This window comes from Solenopsis invicta, chromosome 2 (genome assembly GCF_016802725.1).
Source record: "Solenopsis invicta isolate M01_SB chromosome 2, UNIL_Sinv_3.0, whole genome shotgun sequence".
Lineage (NCBI taxonomy): Eukaryota > Metazoa > Arthropoda > Insecta > Hymenoptera > Formicidae > Solenopsis > Solenopsis invicta.
In genome coordinates, this window is record NC_052665.1 from 15394605 (window position 1) to 15410005 (window position 15401).

The window sequence follows — 15401 nt, forward strand, 5'->3', positions numbered from 1 at the left end:
TATCACTAACAACAGTATTAGATTTTTGTGCATTTATCAAATAAACAAAGGCAAATCCAAAAAGTTGATTTTTACACAAATATTCAGTTTTTTTACGATGACTGAATAATTTTATTGTTTAAAAATGCCAGATTTTAAAGATAGAATGATCACAATATAAATCTTAAAAATTTATTTTTGTTTACAAGAAATAACAGTCGATGGCTACATGTCAAAGTCTGACTGATCAAATATACGTATTTGTTTGTTAGTCTTTTCAAACGCATATTTGTTTATTTTCATAAATTATATGTTTGTAAATTATGCATTTCATGCTACCGAAACGTATTTGTTTGTCAATCTGTTTCAAACGCATTTCTGTTTATTTTCATAGATTATATGTTCGTAAATTATACATTGCATGCTTCTAAAGTTTTCGACTATTCTTTTCAATCATCCTGTACGCTCGCGGAAAGAATTGTTTTGCTGAAATGTCTAAAAGTTTAGTTGGCTACAGAATTGAAAATAGTTTTGTTTCATCATCGGGATTGTATAAAATGCTTAAACTGGAAGAATGTTAACATTTTTTTAACAGAATTATCCGCTCACACGTTTGAGCGTCCTGCATAACTATTTTGATAAGTCAATAAAATTGTTTTCAGATCTGCACACTGTGAAAAAAAGTTATTAACTCGATAAAATTTTTTAACTTGTTTAAATTTTTTCAGTTTACGTATTTATATATTTAATTTAAATATTACGTAACTATTTAAACCTCAGTTTAAATATTTTATGTACCTAAGGATGTATCGGACATAGAGCCACTGTAAAGTAAATAAAATGTGTTTAATATTGAAATGTGTTTGGAAATGTGGAAATGTGTTTGATTAATATTTCAAATAAACTATATACATATGAAAGTTGTACGAAAAAGATTATATTTTTATGTAATAACATTTTTATGGTTTATTTGTTGTGTAAAAATTGTTTTTTTTACATTAAACAAAAATCTCAATTTTTTGTGTAAGTACTTTAAGTATTCAAGATGATTTACACAAAATTTTTATTACGATTGTCTATTTATAATAGTTATTTTTTAAATAAATAAATAAATGTTGTTTATTTTACAAAACTGATTTTTGCATCGCAATGAAACTTTACATAAATTATCTTGAATATTTAAAGTATTTAAATAAAAAAATTATAATTTTCTAATTATTTTTTTATTTTATTATTTCATTATTAATTTTATTTGTATTGGATGTCTACTTTTTATTGAAATAATTTTTTATTTAAATAGAAAAGTGTCGTCAATTTTTTTTTACTACTTTCGAATGCAGTATAAAACAATCTATAATTTTTTTCTTCACAGTTGTCAATTGTATCTTATTAAATGTTTAGATACTTCAACAAAATCATTCATTTCGTGTACATTCCCAAATTCTTGTATAAAAGCGTCGATAATGCCAATAATGTATTATGGCCGTGATACACTCGGGAAATGATAGATCTTCTATTAATTTATTGAACGACAACGTCGGCCGCGATTGCCTTTGCTGTCGCTTTCAGCTTTGATGCTGCAACGGCGACCGCGCGTAGAGTCCGCTATAAAAGCGTTAATGGTCTGCATTATTTTACCGAGATTCGTTAGCAAGGAGAAAAACGATTCTTTTATGCATAATTATGAGAAAACGCTAGAAACACGTGCGCGATGTACTTACTACGATGGGAATTACAATTTGCGATGGCGAGAGTAAACCAGACAGTTTGGAGGGAACAATCAAACGAAAATGTTCATCAATATTTAGCAGAAACGTATGAATATGTAATAATCAACGTACACAAATGTTTAATGTTAGGAATTATTTCTCTTAATTTGTGATATTTGTTCATGGATTTGTGTTGCTCGAAAGCGGAATAAGGATTATCCTTGGAATGAAGTCAATTAAATAAATCACAACTGTAGTGTAGTGGCGCAGCCACAATCGCGCAGCATCTTCCCCGGGATGCTGATACAGTCGCAAAACAATAGGCGATAAAGCGAATCGATAGAAGTTAGCGTAGCATCGTAAATCCGATTCAGACAACGCGAATGACTTTGCAACACGAATGCATCGAATTATTTTCTTATCCATTATGCGATCTCGTAATTTATCACGACTCCTGCTTTCAATTTTTCTAAATGAAAAATGAAGCGAAAGCACTTCTCCACAAATTTTAACACGATGTACGGTTTTCTACACTGAAAAAAAAAAAAATTGTTAATCTGACTAAAACGTTCAACTTGATTAAATTTCTTTAGTTCAAGTTTATTTATGTATTTAAGTTAAATATATAAATGCTTAAATTAAAGTTTAAATGTTTAATCAAGTTAACAATTTTTTTTTCTCGGTGTAGTAAGATGTAAATTCTATTTCATTGCCTAGATAAAACAATCACTTAGAATGGATCGCATAAATCAACAACGATGATCAATGATACTCTGATTACTCAAGTCCTGAAGTTCCGTAAGACCACAAAGTAACTACTTTCAGTCCTTAGCTAACAATACAAAAGACAAACGGAAGAAGTTTTCCGGCTGAAACTGATCCGAAAGAAAGATCGTCAAGAAAATCTTTTGGGTCGAAGAAATTATTTAAGGATATATAGGACATTTTTTAAAACGTTAAGAAAATTATGAAAAAATTACAGGTTTTATATATCATTTGAAAGTAGTAAAAAAATTTAACAGCAATTTTCTATCTGAATAACAAGTTATTTCGATAAAAAGTAAATATATGCTCTAATGAAAATATAATTAATAATGAGCTAAGAAATAATGAAAAAAATCTAAATTTTCTTTTATTTAAGTACTTTAACTATTCAAGATGATTTATATAAAATTTCCGATGCAAAAATTAGTTGTGTAAAATAAACGAAATTTATTTATTTACAAAATAATTGAACAATTACAAAAAATAACTTTGTATAAATTACCTTGAATATTTGAAGTACTCACGCAAAAAACTCGAGATTTTTCTTAACGTTGTAAAGAATAATTTAATTTTTAATGACAGAGTGAATAAACTATAAAAATATGTTATTAAATAAAGATACAATCTTATTTACACAACTTTCATGTGTAATAGTTTATTTGAAGTATTAATATTGACACATTTCCAAACTTTATTTACTTTGCAGCGACCGTAAGTCCAATACATCCTTAAGAAACCAACAGCTTCGAATTAACACTCATTGAATGACTGACCGTACATTGTATACAATATTTCCTTCACTACAAATATTTGTTAATCCTTCCAAAAATAACTGATTCTCGCGCGTTGTTATGTCAAGAAAATCGAACAGATTAACGTAATGAATCGAATACGTAATGTTTGCGCTACTCTTAGCGCCGGCAGTTTAATTGGCACGGTAATTACGGTGCATTATCCAATATAATTTACAGTGTTAATCAACACGTATGATCTGACTACGAACGATCGGGGTCGAATGCTGCGTTGCTCGCTCGCTCGCTCTCGAATCGCGCGCACGTGCGGATCGATACGACTCGCGGCACGTCGCGTCGGCTTTCCGCCGGCGGTATTTCCCTTCTCGATCTATGGGGCGGAATAATGGTCGCAAAGTTCGTTTGTTCCGAATTTCGCGTGAGCGTTATTTCCGCAAATTTTTATTCGGTCACGTTGCATGACGAGTGAGGTACGTGTTACAAGCGCACGAACGCGAGACGTGACAGATTCCGATGGTATTGACGATCCGGCTTGTCGATCGACGCGAGATACAATAAAAATGTATACCACGAATGTACTCACGGTACTATTCACGTCGTGCATTATATTGTACAATACCCAATGCAGCAAGCACACAGACTAGCAAAAACATTGCAAAATATCGTTACGATGTTTCAGCACTATTGCAGCAACGTTAATACGATGTTGCTGCAAGATTGTGAATCAATATTTCTCAAGCGGACGTTTTATCGTTGCCGCAGTGTTGCTGAGGTAACGATATTTTGCGATGCTTCTTCTATACCGTGCTGTATGGGGAATACGAAATCGCGGCAGCAGGACACATTTTCTTTCGAGGAACGAACGGTGACAGCTGTTCGAGGACTCGTACGAGGTGGACTTTACACCTCGGCGCGGCTGTAACGTCGTACAACGTTTTCAGGCCACGTAATACCGGAAGAGTGCATCGTCCTTTTACGAGGCTTTAATCATTTAATTCATTTTCGCACGTCGCGGATCACCGTCGCGATGTGAGTAATGCGCCGCCGTTTTAAGGAATGTGCAACGAGCAAGTGTGCGCATGGTAAGCGCACATGGCAGTTAGGAACGTATGCGAACGCGAATTATTGGCCACACGGAGGATGTAATGCATTCTGCGGGCACATTCTGCGGGAGTGAACATAACAAATAGAATTTACATATACGGGCACGTACTTGTCTAATCGGGACGCTCACAATCGAGCGCGAGGATAACATGCAAATTCTTTGGCGAGTGCAATAACGAATTGCCTCTACGAAGGTAAGAGCAATCATAAACTGGGCTCTTATCGATCACTCCCGAGACGGTTATCGCGAGATCGAATTTTGTTCCATCATATTCATTATTCCGTCGAACGTTAAAGTTTCGCACGCTTCAAGTGAACGACGACTTGAAACAATCTGCATTTCGTGCAGATTCATACTTTCGCGAAGAAAATCGTTTTTCGTCACGACACTCATTATGCATTCAATTTCAGTTATGCAGGTCTATTAATTACGTGGCTACGTTTGTATTTGTTATGCGTATAATTGTGAATATAAATCAAAATATTAAATTGTTGTATTGCTCGAGTGTGCTTACAATTCTGGGAGATTGATTTTCAAATAAGAATATATAAATTTCTATAAATAGTATAATAATATAATTAAATTACGCTACGATTGCAACAAGTAAAATTTAATTCATCAACGGTGACGAGACAGGAAGCGAAATTGCCTATACTCGTACGTAAAAGAATTGTTTTCTATAGCGTCTTACTGACTTACATATTTCTGCCCTTTGTTGTCTAATTGATCGATTACATACAATGAATTTGCATTTATATACATTTGGGGAAACCAACCATGCTAATTATGAATATGCAACAGCAGAGGATATTATCAAGATACTTTCCACGTTACATGTGGGATCGATATGCCGGTAGAACATGCGTCATTTATAACACGTTCAAAACTGCAGTACTTGTTCATAGATGAGAAGATAAACGGCACACATCGATTTCCCGTCGCATTGCACGCGTAAAAGTAACACATTGGTGAAATAATATTTATTATATTGTCAAACTGCGTCACATCTTTGCTTCACATTTCGCGCGTGCTCTACTTTCACATATGACATTTGCATGTAAATTTATACATCATGTTTCCTCCTAATACACCATACGATCATGTTAACGTCACTCGTACATACTATTTGCATTTAATTCTATGTATTGCGTAGTGAAATTTATTGTATGTACATATCTTAATTGCACTGAAAATTATTAATTAAATCAAACGACATGTATATGATACTAATTTCACTTGTTAGACATAAACTGGGTGAGATAACAACCGTTAATAATTTTTATTATGGGATTTGCATTCTCAGCGAGATCAAGAATAAAATAGACATTTTGGTGCATAGATAGCAATGAGATAAATATTTTTAAATTGGCTATTTTTGTATCTCAGATATATATTCTGTACACGCTTTTTGTTCTTAACGATAGTTGTCGGTGTCGTTGCGCATGGATATTTTACATGGCAAAAAAGCTAACCGTAACGACACTGACAATTATCGTTAAGAACAAAAAGCGTGTACAGAATACATAGGTAGCACAAGTTGACGTTATTTGTCGTCAAAATGTCAAAGACGTTATTTTGACGTTAATATGACGACAAATAATGTCAGCTCGTTTCCTAGAATAATATCCTTGCTAATGTAGCCGAACAAATAATTAATAAATATAAATATAAAACAAAAAATATATCAATTAATATTTAAAATAATATATAATTTATATATATAAAGATAGAAAAATGCCTTTTTATATTGAGGCTTCGATAAAGCGACTTTTTTAATGATCGACAAAAGTGAAGAAAAGAACTTGGACAGGACACAGAACATTAATAAAATCGAGATGTGACTTGAAAGCTTCAGATAATAGAGGGTTGACGTTGGATAACTTACAATTAGCTTGCAACAAGTCGTTTAACATATTTCAACAATAACTTTTAAAACATGAATAAAAAATTCAATGTATTCTGCTTTCAAAGATAACAGGAAATGAGCTAGCCAACTAAATTGTTTGGAAAATCAACATTATCTTTTTATTTCTTTAAATGTTTCGTATTTTTTATCATTTTGTAAAAAATATTGTCTTTTCAATTAAAAATTCAATAATAATAAATTGAATATTAAACGATATATAAATAATATTAGAAATCAGAAGAATTGTCACATTTGAGCAAAGCGAACATTTGACATTTAATATTTTTATATTAATTATTAAATATACACTTTTAGTTTTATAAACTGCCGTCTAATATGAATTGTTGGAGTTGAAATGCAATTGTTAAAAATTTAATTGTCTAAAAAGTACATGAAAAATTTTATTTTCGAATATTTTTTATAAAAACGCGGGCTTCTTTCCAATAGCGTTAAAATAAAAAATAATCAATGGGATTAATAGATATTTTTTAAAAGATAATTAATTTAAAAAATGATAAAATGATTAAAAGATAATGAAGTTAAAAAATCGTGCTTTCTCATATAGTATTTAATTAAATATGATATTGTAGAATGTACATTTTCAAAGAATTTTAATATGTATATATTCTTTTTTTTACGTAAAAAAGTTTTAATTACAATACTACGTTTTAGCTTTATTACTTCTTTCTTGACAGAATACAATATCATGATTCAGTTATTCAGTATTCAAGGCATTAATTATGTACATACATTTTATATAAATAACAATAAACTAAATTCAAAGGAATTTGTAATAAACATTTTGCAAAGTTTTCCCTCTAAAAAAATTTTAGTTAGCGGCATATATTTCATTAATTCTTCATATACGTATGTCTATGCATTTAATCTGGTTAAAACTTTATGCACATAGCACCAACCAAGTTTTCGCGTGAAAAATAGTAATATTATGTAAAGTTTACTTTTTTATGGATCTTTTTCCAATATATCAGATTACAACACTGCATTATTTTACATATATTTGACTGCATTTGTGTTACTAATAGTGCAATAGTAGTTTTTAAAAAGCGAATTGGGAAGCTTGAGAATAAATAAATCATTTAAACAATGTTTACACGATGTATAGATATTTACGATTTGTTTTTAAAGAGTTGAGGTGGAGGCGCCGGTGCTTGTGGCAGCCAACAGCCTCGCGTTTACAAAAATTACGTACTGGGTATGTCTTGATAGCCATACCCCACCATGCTGACATTAAATCGACATGATGCGCTATTGAAGTAGCGAGTACCCTTTTTGATCGGCCTGCTCAACAGCGGCAACTTATAAGTTCTGTATGTTGGAAATTAAACACGAGATACATGCATTCTTTGGCCATCTATCGCATATTGGAGAAACTACTTGTAAGCTATATATAGTACACTGCGGTGACTGACGACAAATCGCAATCAAATATATAACGATTTCTTGATTTATTCTCTATTTTTAACATATTTTGCATTTTGATAGTGGCAAAATTAAGAGTGAATTATATTTAAACATTTATTTTTATATGGGTAGCTGTCAAGGTTACTACATATATCTCTATTAGTTTCAAGCAATTAATTTGTAATACGGTTAGGTAAATTAATATATTTTTTTAATTTAATTAAGTTAAGTAATGACTTTTATCAAATTAATTTAGTTACCTTAAAAGTTTATGAACGAAAAACTAACTTGATTAAAAGTTATATTAAGATTAAATTTAAATTAAATTAAAAATAAATTTTAAAAATCATTATTTATATTAAATTTAAAAATTTATGATTTTTAAAAATTAAATTACTAAGAACAATTATAATATAGATCATTAAACAAATTTAATGTTTTATTTATAAATTAATTTTATATAAGATAACAAAGAAATATTGTTTATATGTGAGAAAGTATTTTTTTTATTATTTTTTTTTACCTAGATAAATTTTTAACTTAGAAGAAAAGTTTATAAATTAAAGTGTATGTGCGTAAAAAATATTTAAAGTTAAAAATTAAATTATTTTAATTAACTAACAATAAATAAAGTTAAAAGTTTAGTTACTAATCTTTTAACTTTATTATTTAACTTTTAACTTTTTATTTACTATTCCTGTTCTAATGATTAGTTTTCTTTTAAACTGATTTTATTATATTATATATTTATTATTTACGAATTTGAGAAACATGTATTATTGTACACACTGTGAAAAAAATTTTCGTAGTTCAAGTAAATATGTTATTAGGACACAAATAAATATTACTTCAAAGAAATAATATTTTCTACAAACGAGTGATATTTATTTATGTAAAGTAAATAATTTGCTTGAATGGTCCTAATAACATTTACTTGAATCACGAAAATTTTTTTCACAGTGTATAATAATTTCATAAATTTTCCATTGAACATTACAAAGGAAAAAGTATTAATTCGGCTTAGGCCATTGTGTAACGTTATATCAGTATAATTCGTATATGGCAAACGAGTGCCAAGGTTTTAATTATCGGATTATGTTCTGTAATAATGGTATCAAATGCTTTAAAGCGCAAAATTTTCCGACGGGGTGAACCATTGGATTTGTATCAAGCGCGTGCTTCGATTCTCTGCGAAGAATTTTATCCCGATAGCTGCAATGCATTGACCAAAAATTGAATTAGTCGTGCACTCAAATTAACAACACTGTAACTCCGTTGAAAAGCGTAACCTCGACAAAGTAGCGTAATTGGTAACCAAGTTAAATGTACCTTGTAGGCAAAAGGATTTTTATTACACAACTGATGTATCAGATTTGCTGATGCGAAATAAAGTTTATCGGGAGAATTTGCATCACATTTATATAATACTATCAAGAATACATACATTTGTTTGTTATGTTTATTTATTTAGTCAATGAACCATAATGTCGATAGAATTATCCGATTCGACAAACTGTTTGAATTAACCGAAATGCTTTAACATAGAAAATAAGCAGTTCTTAATAAATCAATTCATATAAATTATAGACACATGTGTGTGTGCGTGTGTGTGTATGTGTGTGTGTGTGTGTATGTATCAGGATTGGTAAGTTAATATATTTTTTTAACTAAATTAAAATTAATGGTTTATAAAATTAATTTAATTTTATAAACGTTAAAAGTTACATGAACAAAAAATAACTCAGTTAAAACATTATTCAATTACATTAAAATTAAATTAACGTCACTTTCAACTGTTTTAAGTTAAATTAAAATTTAATTTTGAGAAGCATTATTCATATGAAATTAGAAGTTTTTTAAAATTAAATTAGTTGAAACAATTATAATATGGATCATCAGACAAATTTTTAATATTTTATTTGTAAATTAAATTTATATGAATAACAAAAAAATATTGTTTTTTTATGTAGAAATGCATTTTTTTTACATAAGTAAACTTTAACTTCGGAAAAAAGTTAACAAATTAAAGTTTGTGTTTTAAAAACGAATAGTTATAATAATATTAAAAATTAAATAATTTAAAATTGACTAAGTTATATTAAAAGTTATTGACTTTTTAATTAGTTACTACTCACCTCTGATATACATATTTTTTCTTTTATATATTATTTATTATTATTATATTTAATCAAATCAATATTTAATCATCTTTTTTTATAAAACTTTACAACAGTTATAGAACAACATTATAATGATTTTTTTTCTGGCAGATAAGACTTTATTCCGCGGAGGTTCTGCGGTCGAATTTTGCATTGTCCATTTAGATACGATTCAAATTACACATGCAACAAGCGTAATTCGGCCTTCGCCAATAGCTATAGTGAGGGGCTGAAATGTTAATGAGATGCGAGTGCACAGTTTCGAAACAGTCTCGATATACAGGTGCGAAAATACAATATATTCTCGGTAAAAACGAACTTTGAGAAGCCCAACCCTTGGTATGCATAATGCTTCGCGTGACACGTACGGAAAACGCATTTTCATATATATTTATATTTTCAAGGTGTAAAAAAATTTTCTAAAAATGTATTTTTCAGTTATACAGTCAAGTTCGATTACGAACAAAGGGGGAGTGAAAAAGTTGCATATAAAAAACATGCTCGTTTAGTTCGAGGCAACGTCATTCGTGGAATTCGAATGTTCACCAATGTGTGCCAAACGGTTGCGTCTTATGATTTTCCAATCTTACTTTTCGACATCGTGGCAACTGCAGCGATCGATGTCATAGAACCGTGCAGAAGTAGAATGGCATTGCGAAAATCTATCCTCGCACAAATACATATCCTGCTTGACTTCCGTATCGCGACGATTGCATCTGAATTTCGAGAATGCCGCGGCGCGTATGGGAATATCGAAGCGTTTTCTGAAAAGCCGCGGGGAAAACGCTCGCAGAAAATGCGTCGCTCTATCTTCGTGCCCCGAACTGGTATTCGAACGTCAGTTTTTGCCAGTTTCATCACGTGCGCCGTGAATCAGTGCGTCCGCAGAATTTCCGGAATGTATACTTCATGGGTATTACAACGGCGATAATGTAGGGACTGTGAGATTAAATCGCAAGTCTCTGGGCGGACGTACATTCAGAACCGTCGAGATTCGCAAAAGTTTTTCACTCTTGGACTCCTATCGTCTTCGTAAGAAAGTTTCCATGAATAGTTGAGAAGTTCTTTAGCGTCGCTTTTAAAAATCTTCAAACGAAATTTTGAAAAATATAGCCTTGATATATTGGTTGAAAACGATTTCTCTCGAGATAAAAAGGGAATTTTTATACAATAATAATACATACAGTCGTGAAACTAATTATCTGGACACACAGGATGTCGCGAGTTTATTTTATGCCACAAATTCATCGAATATTATAATTTTTTTGAGAAAACTCGATTGGAAATGAAAACTCTTGCCAGTGACATATTTCCATCAAAAGCAAACTTGTGTTCAAAAGCAAACTGGCCTGTAATTAACAAATTCAGATTGAGAGATGTATTTAAATAAAATTGCAACGGAGCGTCGATTTTACTTTATTTTTATTTGTTTTTACTCGATTTTAAAAATGTGACTAAAAAAATAATAAAAATTGTAATAAAGCAATATTAAATAAATGTAAACAAAATAATTTTATATATAATCATAACAAAATTAATTTTATGCGGATGTATATGATATTAAAAATTTATTCCATGCTACAAATCAAAAGCACATTTTGGACGGAAATGCATCACTGGTAACTTTTCATTTTCGCGATCGGATTTTTCCCTAAAAAATGATATTTAATAAATTTAGCATAAAGTAAACTTTCATATGCTGTGTCCCAATAATTAGTTTTGTAACTGTATATTATATGGTTAATAACTGCTACATCGTACCACAAGGGTTATCTAAATTGCAACGTTTATCGAATAATAAGAAAATTGTAAACAAATTTTTGCAGAGAAATATTTTATGTAATGTAATTCCATTTTTTATTTAAATGTATGTTAAAATGAGAATGACTAGATAATTTCATTTGAGCAATTCTGCAGTGTAACAATCTGAAATGAAACCCAAGAATTATTGGGCTAAGTACTAACAGGTCTTACAAGAATTTATTTGTCGAAAGGGGATAATCCTAACTTATCAACCACGAACAAAGGGCAATTTGCGGACTAAGCGTCTCTCCAATTTACCTCGAAAATGGGTATCAGGTATACCAAATACACTGAACTTTAACGAGTATGGTTAAATTACGAAAGATGATTAGGAGGGGAAATAAAACTTTTGACTCAATTAGTATGAGACTCTAATTGTGAAGTAAGAGCATCAGACGATTCGCAAGATTTTCTCGCGTGTGCAATATACATAAAATCGATCAATATTTCTTTCTCTCTCTCTCTCTCTCTCTCTCTCTCTCCTGCATTTTTAATCTTTATCTCATTGAAGGGATATATGGGTGCTTATTTTATTTGTGAAACAATTTTTTACGTTCTCTCTAGTCCTCTCAAATTTCACAAGTGAGAGAATTACATTTTTTACCTAATTTAATTTTTTGTCGAAAATATTATTTTAATATTATTTTAAGATTTTTCTTTTTGCGTGGAAATTTTAATTATGGCTCGAGCAATCGGGCTTTATTTTTTTGTGTACCTATTTTTATCAAAAAAATATCCATACATATGGGAATTTAATGACAAAAATCAAAATTTTAATCTTTGCATTTCTAAATGTTTTATTCATTTGTTTTTTTATCCACAATATTTTATTTACATAATATTATCAAAAATAATATAAAAAATTATATATCATTTATGTAAAATAAGAAAGTGTTTTCTTTTTGGAAAAAATTAAGCTACAATATATAAAAAATGTAAGACCACTAGACATTAAAAAAAAATTATTTCACAATTAAAATGGATAAGGTAAAATTTATAAATTCTCTTTTAAATTCTCTTTCATAATCTCTCATATCGTTTCGGCTGCGAGATCGATTTGATAATTAGATAATCGAGATACAGAAATGCTTCGGCAATTTTTGACGGAATGAAAACGCTTACCTGGAGATACGGCACGGCCTTACAAAGTTTTAATCCGAGGAACCAGGTCTCCGTGACGTCCCACAGAACCGACGGTGGCAGGCAGATCAGCAGGACGAGGAGATCGGCCACCGCCAAGTTGACGATGAAATAATTAGTCACGGTGCGCATCGTGTGATTGCGATAGACGGCCATGCAGACGAGCGCGTTGCCAACCAGGCCGACCACGAAGACGAAGCTGTGCATGGCGATCAGCACCCAGTCGGAGAATTTCGGGAATATATGCTGCACCATCAGGTCGATGTAGTCCTCGTCCGGGATGCAGTAGTCATTCGTGCAATTCGTGATATTGGCGTACTCGAAATTACTCTCGTCGTTATCCGCGAACGAGTAATAATCGGCCGTGTCGAGCGCGTCGCACGAACGCGACGTCGTCGCCAACCAAGCGACGATCATCGGCACAGCGAGTTTCATGTCTCGATCTTATTGCGTCCCCAGGAGAGTAACACTTCCTCAGCCGCGAAATTATCGCCCTTAGTTACGCGCTGTGCAAACGGTTTAATTGCGATCCGCTTTCAGTCGCAGCATCGCGGATTCGTCGACCGGCGGATAAACTTGCTCGTCCGATCATCGATCACATCGGCGAATTTAATGCGAACGGATATTGCGCCGCGTGACGGGTTTCAGTCGAATAAGTCACTCGCCGTCACACGAATCGCATAAATACAAATCTGAGCGCGGATACAGAGCACACTGCGCGGAGATGTCGGTGTTTTCAAAGCTGACCGGTATGCGCTTAAATGTTCGCGACTCCCGTGTTCCTCTTCACAGACAGTGACTGCGTTAATATACGACTCTGGCGTAGAATTTCTTTGAAGCAGGGATAACGCATTCCGCTCTTCGGAACATGATTGTAATCAGTTTCTATCGGTGCGCCTGTAAAGAATGTAATCATCGAAATTGAATTCTTCATCGTCTATACATAATATTCTCGCGCTCGAATTCCGTAACTTCAATATGATCTCCAAATCCCTAATAGCATTGTAATACACTTTGATTGAACCGAATGCCACATAGACGTCCGACTTGTAAGACCCGAATAGTTTCGAGTTCTACCTGCCAAACCGCATTATTCTCATTTAATTGATTTACAGAGTTCAAATATGCTCGTGACAGACGGAATGAGATTCGTAAACGAAATGTATTCGAATTTGGTTCGTCCAAATTAATTTTTATCTGGTCAAGATTAGGTGATCTGTCTGTACATTCAAAGAAAAAATGTTTTATATATAATTGTGTATAAAATATATATAATTATATATATTTTAATGTACATGGACATATTTTCTATATAATCATATTATATAATTTAATATATAAATAAATAAATATATATATATATTTATTTATTTATATGATAAATTATATATAATTATGCATACAATTACACATAATTTCATGTAATTATTATATATAATTGCATATAAAAAAAATTTTTCCTGGAGGTTCTCCAAGCAATGCTTTGTGTTGGAAACACATCCGCTTTTTTTAAGAATTTTTTTATTACGACAAAAATTAACGAATTAAAAATCACGTTGTCAAGTTGGCTATACGAGTAAACTTGCGGACCGACAATGCCGTAGATATTCAATTAAGCTGATACAATCGGTAAAGTACTTTGAAATTGCGCGGATGACAGGAATGAGCGACATAATGACCATCCTGGCGAATAAAGCTAATCAGAATCTACGCAAAAAGCGGCGAATAAAGTGACGATAAGGGAGCGAGAACGAAGCAATGTCATGGCACAGTATTACAAATAAATCAGCTTTCGCGCGATATAGCCGCAGAATGGGCCAACACATATTGCTCTAAAACATAGAGTCGGTCTTTACCACCGAAAATGTCAAGGGGAAATATTCAGCATTATGCAAATGTCGACACTCAATATTTTTAGATTAATCCGCAAGTGTATATACGTTTATATAAATAGATGTGCAGAATGTTACGAATAAGTGTCAAAGATTTCAGGGAGCTATTTTCTCATCGATCAAACACTAAGAAAAGCTCGTATACATGGATTTAGAAACGCTTGGTTTCCGAGAGAGAAAGAATTTTATTGTGGAACAATGAAGTATCTTGAAAGCGAAACAGTTATTTTTATATTCGAAATATATACCGGAGTATAAAATATCGTAATTTTTTAATTTTTTTGATAGCTTTATTTTTATACATTTATATGCGGAATTAGTTGAATTATATTATGCGAAAAAATCATACAGTAGAGCCTCTCATATCTTCAGTTTCATTATCCGAACACTTAATATCCGAACGTTCTACTATTTGAATGTTATAATATATTGTGAAATTAATTTGGTTTTTTTTGAAGTCCTTTTTGTTAAAAATTTAAATTTCTGATTAAATAAATAAAATTTAATATAAAAATGTCTATTCTGAATATTCCTTTATCCGAACAATTTTGTCTCCCTATTATTTCGGATATGGGAGGTTCCACTGTAGTTTTATTAAAATATATTTTTCATTAAAAAAGAAAATTTTCTGCAACCTTGAAAAATGAATTTTTTCGAAAATTGATTTTATCATTTTTTATTCCCTTTCAGACCAATTTTTGTCAAAACATTTTTTGTCAACTTTCGGTTTCAAGCGTTTCTGTTTGTACAAATCTTTTTTTAATATTTG

General features: G+C 31.3%; 1 protein-coding gene and 1 non-coding gene across 6 annotated transcripts in view; both read right to left on the minus strand.

Annotated features, from left to right (window-relative positions):
• The window catches only part of LOC105197452 (orexin receptor type 1), a 48351-nt gene that overhangs the window by 27564 nt on the left and 5386 nt on the right, over nucleotides 1-15401 (minus strand). For all 5 annotated transcript variants that reach the window (XR_003268263.2, XR_003268266.2, XR_003268265.2 and 2 more), the window contains exon 2: nucleotides 12723-13637. Coding sequence is in view for 1 of the 5 variants with exons in the window: in XM_011163810.3 (XP_011162112.1) it covers nucleotides 12723-13175 (453 nt within the window). In the remaining 4 variants the exon portion in view is untranslated. The remainder of the gene's footprint in view (nucleotides 1-12722; nucleotides 13638-15401) is intronic.
• LOC113003138 lies at nucleotides 7372-7508 on the minus strand. Its single transcript, XR_003268278.1, has one exon. It is a non-coding gene; the product is annotated as a U11 spliceosomal RNA (small nuclear RNA).